This window comes from Alosa sapidissima, chromosome 1, assembly GCF_018492685.1.
Source record: "Alosa sapidissima isolate fAloSap1 chromosome 1, fAloSap1.pri, whole genome shotgun sequence".
Lineage (NCBI taxonomy): Eukaryota > Metazoa > Chordata > Actinopteri > Clupeiformes > Clupeidae > Alosa > Alosa sapidissima.
Genome location: NC_055957.1, coordinates 2,221,898 through 2,229,994, shown reverse-complemented (window position 1 = coordinate 2,229,994; position 8,097 = coordinate 2,221,898). Strand labels below are relative to the sequence as shown.

The 8,097-nt window shown below is 42.3% G+C and overlaps 1 protein-coding gene and 1 long non-coding RNA gene across 2 annotated transcripts; both read right to left on the bottom strand.

Moving 5' to 3' along the window:
* Positions 1-2,490: 2,490 nt before the first annotated feature.
* Positions 2,491-4,367, bottom strand: LOC121705144. The gene is made up of 3 exons (XR_006030718.1): positions 4,296-4,367; positions 4,125-4,171; positions 2,491-2,581 (listed from the first exon to the last, which is right to left on the bottom strand). It is a non-coding gene; the product is annotated as an uncharacterized LOC121705144 (long non-coding RNA).
* A 559-nt stretch (positions 4,368-4,926) lies between these two features.
* Positions 4,927-6,680, bottom strand: LOC121718468 (verrucotoxin subunit beta-like). Its single transcript, XM_042103484.1, has 2 exons — positions 6,207-6,680; positions 4,927-5,945 (listed from the first exon to the last, which is right to left on the bottom strand). Exons 1-2 carry the CDS (start codon positions 6,301-6,303, stop codon positions 4,927-4,929), a joined length of 1,116 nt encoding a protein of 371 aa, XP_041959418.1. The 5' UTR covers positions 6,304-6,680.
* Between the last annotated feature and the right edge of the window lie 1,417 nt (positions 6,681-8,097).

The following is an 8,097-nucleotide window of genomic DNA, read 5'->3' as shown; positions in this document are numbered from 1 at the left end:
TCCAATCAGAATATGTTTTATTTAACAACATTCTATTTACTCAGTCAATCAATTCACACTAATGCTATTACGAGAATGTAGCATTTGATTACACATAAATTTGTCACGTTTTCTTCTCTTTATCTAATGGACATCCTATCAACCAATTCTGCACATTAATCAGGGTGTGGTGAAGCAGCGGTCAACCCGGGTTTGATCCCTGCTGTTGCGTCCGTGTTGATTTGGATAAAAGCGTCTGTTAACTCATTGAATGCCAAGCTGTTTTCGGGAGCTTTGTCCTAGTGTCAGCAATCTAGACCATTGTTGATGATATTTGTACAGCCACAGCATATTCTGTGTTATAGCTATGAACACGTAGAATAGCTTGATTAAAAGGTGAGACTTTAAGCTATCGGTGGGTGCAAACCGTGTATTTCTACACGCCTCTGTTCCTGAGAAATCCCAAGATAAACAGTGGCTAGTTTTCATCAAAATCGCTGTTTTTTTTCTAGAAATGGAGATACAACGTCTTTCATGAAATATGAAGTGTTGCCTGTTACTTACTTGTGTAAACATTCCGGGAAGTGATCAGTGAGACCTGGCGAGACTGCCACCTAGTGATAGACCCACGAAAATGGCCTGGTTTTGACCTGACGTGCATGCGTCACTGATTCGACCCAAAGCGGCAACCGATTTATGATAAAATGTCCAGATAAAATGTCCAGATTGTGCGTTTTCATGAGTTTCACGATCGTCATATATTTAATTTCCATTCATCACAGAGTTCCCAAAATCACATATAAGGTGTATTAGTGTCTAGTTTCGTAATTTAAAAAAAAAGCTAAAAACTTAATATTACGCATACTCAACGCATGGGAAGGAAAAGGCACTCAATGAGTTAAATATCAGTTAACTTTACATTTAAAACAATTCAGAAGCATCACTTGGGCCGTCATAGTGGAATATGGTTTCAGGCATTGTCCATCAAGGGCTTTGGGTTATTATCTGAGTTTGGTGTGGCATCTGAGGGTGGTTTCCTGCAGGGGTAATAAACTGACGGGTATTCAGACTTCACAATAATCTTCTCTTTTCACAATTTTTATTTGGTTTGCCTTTGACTCTTATTTCTTACATTAGGGATGGTATTCAATTCAGCTCCATCCTGCATCATTTCTTCATTGCTTTAAAAGCTCTTGTCATGTACTGCATTGCTGCCTGGATTTCAGGATCCTGTCGACCTCTCACATCGTCCAGTTCCTGGACCTTCTCTGTGTCTCCTTCCTCCTCCATCTTCTTAATCAGGTAGTCCAAGTGGACATGAGTGGACAGTGAATTAACATTCAGGGCGATCTGATCCAGCGTGATTACATGTCGGTAGGCCTCTTCCAGCAACTGTGACCGCTCTGCTGTCAGGTCTTTCATTTCTTTAGCAACACTTTCCAAAAGACTCATATTTTTCTCAGCTTCTGTTTTATTCTTGTCATACTTTGCTTTAATTTCTTCTAAGGTCTTTTTAACTTTCCTTGTCTTGTCCACATACATCCATTCTCCTGACACATGATCTGATGCAGGACACTTCTTGGTACATGAAGTACAGTGGTTATTTTTCATGACCCTACAGTTTGCAGGCGAGAAGATACTGCACATAGGATAGTGACAGTTCTCTTCACAGACAGTACAGCAGGTAGCTCCGTTGAACCTGGAACTCAAGGACATGTATAGCCGAGGCTTTTCATTCGCAATCCCACTGGAGCTTTGCGTCTTATCTTTGTATACCTCATTAACTTCTACAGTGAAATTGGCGTTCATCTCCATCTGTTTTCTATCTTTCTCTAGAGCTTCCTGAAGGTCTTTGCCTGCTGCCTGCTTTAGGCACTTGAACTTTTTCAAGTCCTGTAATTGAGGTTTCAAAAGAAAACCTCAGTGAGCGCCTGCTATCCTCTGTTCGTACTTCATGCTGGGAGTTGTCAAAGAGGAAGTGAACAAGCTGATCCTCCCTATTTTTGGCACATTGTATTAAATTAATTAAACATTCAGTCTCGAGAGAGGGCATTACCAGGTGGGTTCCCAGTTGAGTGTGTGAAGAGGGTGACGATGTTTTTCTCCATGTCTTTACCAAACAGAGACATCACTGAATTAAAGATGTACTTCAGTCGGTCACTCAATCTATTATCTGATGCCTTCAGCACCAGAGCCACGATATTAACTTCTCTAGCTCCAACTTCTGACCCAAACAAGTCCAGTAATCTTTGACTGATGATGGCATCTCTTCCTGTCCCTTTGGTGTCTCCAAACCCAGGAGTGTCGATGATGGTCAGAGAGTAAGGCAGAGTTTTGCTTTCAAACCCAAAGATCTCGTACACAATCACATCTGATGTCTGACTGATCTTTGTTGTCGTCCTCTACAACCTTAAACCAGACCTCATCCTCCCACTCCACTCCCATGGCGTAGTTGAGCAGAGCGTTGAGCAGAGTTTTATTGATCTTTTCCTCATTTTTTTCACCAACAGTCATCCTTGTCAGAGTTCCAATCTCCTCTTTTTTTGGTTTCAGCTGGTAGACAACTGGACATCCTGAATCACTTTTGGAGATGTCCTGAATCCTGAAAAGTAAAAAAAAAAGTAATTTAAAGTTAAGTTAGCTGATAGTGCTAATTAAGAGCAAATCAATCAACTCTTACTTTAGAGCACAACTGTCCTTCAATGTCAGGTTTGTCTACATTTGCTAAAAATGACTTTTCTGCACTTTAATCCTGGAACTTATGTGAACATACTAATGACTCACATGATCTACAGCTGATCTGAAGAGATCTGTTTGACATGGACTGGATTAAAAGAAATCATGTCTTTTCGGCATGATCAGTGTACCTGGTGCTGGCTAGATCAGTGGTTCCCAAACTTTTCTGGTTCACGGCACCCCTAAATATGTCTCTCTCCATCCACGGCACCCCTATTTTTATACTTTTTTACTCTCAACCTCCTCTGTGCATTATTTGTACTTCATGGCATTTTATTTAGCCTTGTGATCTGTTGGATAGGCCATAACTGCTTTTATTATTAGCATTACTATGAGAAGGTGAGGTTCATCTCATTTTTGTTTTATTCAAATGAACCACTCTCTTTAATTCAACTCATTTAATAGAACTTTTGAAAAATTAGTGAACATAATATGAACAGAAATATCAGGTATAGGCCTTCAACTAAAGTGTATAAAACATCTGTCCCTCTTAGGCTAGTGACAAATGGTCAGAAAGGGCTTTAGTTTTTGAGATACCACTACCGGAGGTAGAACAATGTTTTTCCTCATCTCTAAGGTCTCCCATATATGAAATGGGTTCTTGGTTAAAAATATTTTACTGCTAAGATTGTTAAATTAACAAATAATAGTACAGTACATAATCTTTTCAAATAAATACTTGAAGTCTTAGAAGTTTAAGCTCAGCAAATACTTGTCATGTTAACTCTGAAGTGTGTTCTATGACTATAAAAAGTTTAATGATTAAAAACTCATTACATTTTTTTTTTGGTTTCTCTCTACACTTGAAATGTACCCTGAATTATAGGATGACCCATGAATAATTTGCTCTTAACTGTATGTAAATGGGATATTTGTAAGGGTCCTGGTGTCTTGTTTTCCCTGTTTAGTGTGTTCCGTCATGTCTGCTCCTCTTGTGGCTTCCTGTTTGCTTTGTTTACTTCCTGTGTCTTGTGCTCCTTTGTTTGTTTGCCATGTGTCTCTGTTCCCTGTGCCTGTGTCTCTGCCCCTCACCTGATCCTTGTTAGTTTAATTATGGTTTCCACCTGTCTCTTGTGCCTTGTCATGCCTTGCCCTTGGGTCCAGTTCTCTCCTTGCATCCGTGACAATATTAAAGTCTTCCATGTTTTTATATAAAATTTATAAAACAAAAAAAATAATTGAATCCATTTTAATATGAGTCTAAAACATAAAAAAAATGGGAAACCTTTCCGGGTGCACTGTAGATGCAGCCCTGGTTTGGCTCCACTACGGGTCTCTCTCTCATGTGTACAGTATACTCTACTCCTTCATCCAGCGTAGAGCTGGGAGGTACGGATACCTTGTGCAGTGACCCAATCAAATAAGAGGAGCATTTTGTTGTATCTGTTAACTGTGATTTTCTTACTTACACAGCTGATGCTTGAAACTGAGACCTCTTGCATCTTGTGTCTTGTGTCTTGTGGATTGAAACAAGAAAAAAGTCTTTATTCAACAATTCCACACATTTTACAGTAAATGAAAAAGCATATTGTGTGTGTTTGGTCCATTCAAGATCTCTAATGACAAATGTAATCACTCACCTGTGTTGGCAGACAGAGGGTTAAAGCTCTGCAGACTTCGCTGCTGACAGCATAGCCGAGTTTGCTAATAGCCGTGGTTCTGATCTCATACTCAGTCTCTGGCTTCAGTCCTGACAGAGTTACTGCCTCTTGGTTCCTCTGCACTGATTTCCATTCAGTCTCCTGATTCTGTTTCTCTCTGTATTCTACTCGGTACTCTACAGTGGCAGAGTCTGGGTCAGACACCTGAACTGTTACACTGTCATATGAAACACCAGTAGTGGTTGGAGTGGCAGGTTTTGATGGAGGAATAAAGCGGATTGCATCATCATTTCCATCTTTATATATGAAAATACACACCCCAGGATGACTCCCATCATATTTTGAAACAACTATGAACTTGGTGTCATCACTGGTGCTCATCTTCTTCAGTTCTCCAAACAGTTTCAATTCTCTCCTCATCATTTGTTTAATATCAGCAGAGAGCCACTCTGTGTGTGTAGCCTGTTGATCAGAGGATTCTGCAGAAGTGTCCCATCTACAGAGGTAAATGAAAAGCTTACAACATTTTCCACATTTAAATCAGACAAGAGGTCTTCCAAATTGTCATCCATATTTGCACCTAATTTCTCCAGTTGCTTGAGATAAGATTTCAGTGTATCCCCTTTTTTTTGAGCCACTGTTCCAGGTCTTTGCTGTTGAATGGAGAACTCTCATGTGCCTTCAGAATGTCTAATAGAGCACTCTCCTCTTTCCCACCCCCTCGGATTAAAGGAAGCACTGACCCGAGCTTCTGCATGAGGTCAAGCTTGTACTGATGGCCCATCTGCATGTAATTCTGAACCTTCATTGCCAGGGCAGGAAATGCTGCTGCTGCTGTGTCTTTCAGTATGTCTCTGCATCTCATCTCTGTCCTGGTCAAACTCTCTATGATGTCTGATGAATATCTGATGAGGTTATTGCTGATGTCTCTTACCAGTCTTGCAGCTCTTGAATCCAACTTGCACAGAGGGTACAGCCACACCCTGAGTGGAACAGCATGTTCTCCATTCTCTCCCAGCATGTTTGGAAGATCTGTGTAAACTCTCACAGCATCACTGAAGGATGTTGGGTTGGTGCCTAAATTAAAATCCCCATGAAATGTGCAGCTAAATTTCTCAACTGCTGTCTTTTCTGTATCATCCATGTTTAAAGATGCATCAGCATCTACTGTGAGGTTTTTCAGTTTATTGAAGGTGAGTTTAACCTCCCCCTCCACTTGTTCCTTCTTATCCTCTGAAGATGATTCTCTGTCAAACACAAAGTAGGCACCAGCTCCGTACAAGATGGCCGTGACGACATGAGTGGCAGTGTCATCTTTAAACACATTAGGATGAGACACCTGCCCACGACCCAGGTGAGACATTGTTAATGTTTCAAATTTTGTGGTTGTTTTGTACTGAAGAGTCACACGTGCTTGTTTGTTGGATTTCTTTGTGTCTTTGAAATATTTAGCTGATCCTCCCACATCCACCAGTCCTCCCAAGAGACTTAGTTTCAGAGAGCCAGAGATCTTCAATGAATCCGACTTCTCCTCAATTGTATCTGATGTTGTGACCTTAAATTCAGTATTATTTTGTTGTTTCACACTTGTGTTCCTCTGCACCTCCTCTTGATCCCATAAGGTTGTACCTGTTGTTGACAAATAAATGATGCAATGCTGTTATACCTGTTGTTGACAAATAAATGATGCAATGTTGTAACTCATATTCAATGATCTTTTAAATACTACAGTTTAAATGTAGGCCTAAATGTGTGACATTAAGTATTTCAATATTGAGCATTTTGCATTGTAAATTATATACTGCATATTCTGAAGAATGTGTCGCATTAATTTTTAAAAAGTGTATGTTCATGTTAACTAATATAGTCAACACATCCATGAGGTCCTACCTGGAATAAGAGCGTCCTTCCTGCACTCATACAGCATCCCGAGCTGGAATGGTCTTCCCAGGGCTGCTGTCTCTATGGTATCATCAAGTGAGGCCATGGTGAAACAGCTGGAAAAAAAAATAGACAATTTAACTGATGATCAACTCTTAACTAGGGTTGGGCACCGAAACCCGGCTCCAATATGGCGGTGCAGACTCAAGTGCCGGTGCAGACTCAAGTGGTTGTAACCAGATCGAATGACAAGGTGAATTTCGGTGCCACTCAAATCCCCAGCTGTTTTCAAAATACTTCCTGGTTACAAGTGTAGCAGGATTGATGCTCTGCTCCCAGTGGAGATGGTGAAAGCTCCAAAAATGGCAATCACTTGATCAGTAGCCAATGAGTTACTAGATCCTGCCCTCCAGCATCCTGAAATACATCCCACCCTCCTGCTGGATAACCATACAGCACAGGGCAGCTATTGAACCATGTGACCTGTGACCATTTGACCCTTTGACCCTCCTGCTGGATAACCATACAGCACAGGGCAGCTATTGAACCATGTGACCACTGGCACCTTAATGCTTCAGCCCAGGGGCCTCCTAATAATAATAATAATAATAATCAATAATGAAACTAAACGGCCGTGTCCGTATTCGCGGCGTCATTACTCTGGAGCTAGCCTACCATGTGGCCGTGACATCTAAGAGTGTCACAACTCTCTATGCAATGCTCTAAGGCTCTGAGCAGGACATCAGAGTGTCACAACTCTCTATGCAATGCTCTAAGGCTCTGAGCAGGACATCAGAGTGTCACAACTGACGCTTCGCTTATTCCTAGTGACTCCTTTTCCGGTTCCGGTCGGCGTGCTCCGTATGTAACTACCTAAACTTCCAAACTTATCTATCTTAAATCTCCTTGTTACCATCTACTTTCTACGGATTTACTGGCTACCGATTATATCTCGTGAACAAACTCTTGCATAAACTGTTGTTGCTCGAGGCTTTGGATTATCGGACTCTATAACCTTGATCGCCAAACTTTTCTGTCAAACGTTAACGTTAAACGTTAAGCCAGCATCAAGGGCTGCAAATAATACCGGGCCAAGGAAACGCTATCTGGAAGAAGAAAGCATCACATTCCTTCTAACGTCTCTCAAAACTAGTGACTCAATATAAAAGTGAGATCTTCTCAGATTACTTACCCGCTACCTGTGTTCGAGTTATCAAGGAACTGCACGATATCGCTGTTGCTAGCCAACTAGCAAACAAACGTTTAAAAAACAGTTGACACCGGCGAGCCCTCGCCGCGACACGATGCCTCCCCTCAGCTGTGCACCAGGCTGCGACTCATGCGTCCTTCTCAGCGAAAAGATAGTGGAACTCGAAGCCAGAATAGCGACCCTCCATCAGATTGAGAAGGATGAACAGTTCCTCGACACCATTCTCTCCGTAAGTAACGTTACCTCTCTTACACACACCAATGCCAGATGCCCTGATTTCACTCTGTCCTCCAATACTTTAACCATGCCATGCACTAATGCAACTTCTGTCCCTGTTGCCTCTCCCCGGCCTCTGCTGAGAACCAAGCCTGCTCTGCTGGCCAGCTCCACTCCACACCAGCCTGAGCCATGGCGTAGAAGCAAGCATCACAAGCACGGCAGACGGTCCGGACGGCACCCAGGCCCAGCCCAACCTATACGACTGGAAAATCGCTATGCCATTCTGACCGAGGATGAGGAGCCCCTCCAGCCCCGAGACAACCATCCTGGTCCCTCCTCAAAGTCGGCGCCCCCCCGACCCCCTCCTCCCCGGACCTCATCAACCTCCACCCTGGTCATCGGCAGTTCCATGGTTAGAGACCTCTGCATTCCCCCATCATGTAGCGGTCCCTCCAAGGTCTACTGCTTCCC

Bases quoted from the DNA above. Each gene is read 5' to 3' on its own strand.
- LOC121718468 (XM_042103484.1), bottom strand. From the start codon at position 6,303: ATGGCCTCACTTGATGATACCATAGAGACAGCAGCCCTGGGAAGACCA. The intron at 5,946-6,206 runs GTAGGACCTCAT...TGTCAACAACAG, and splicing joins GAAGGACGCTCTTATTCCAG to GTACAACCTTATGGGATCAA.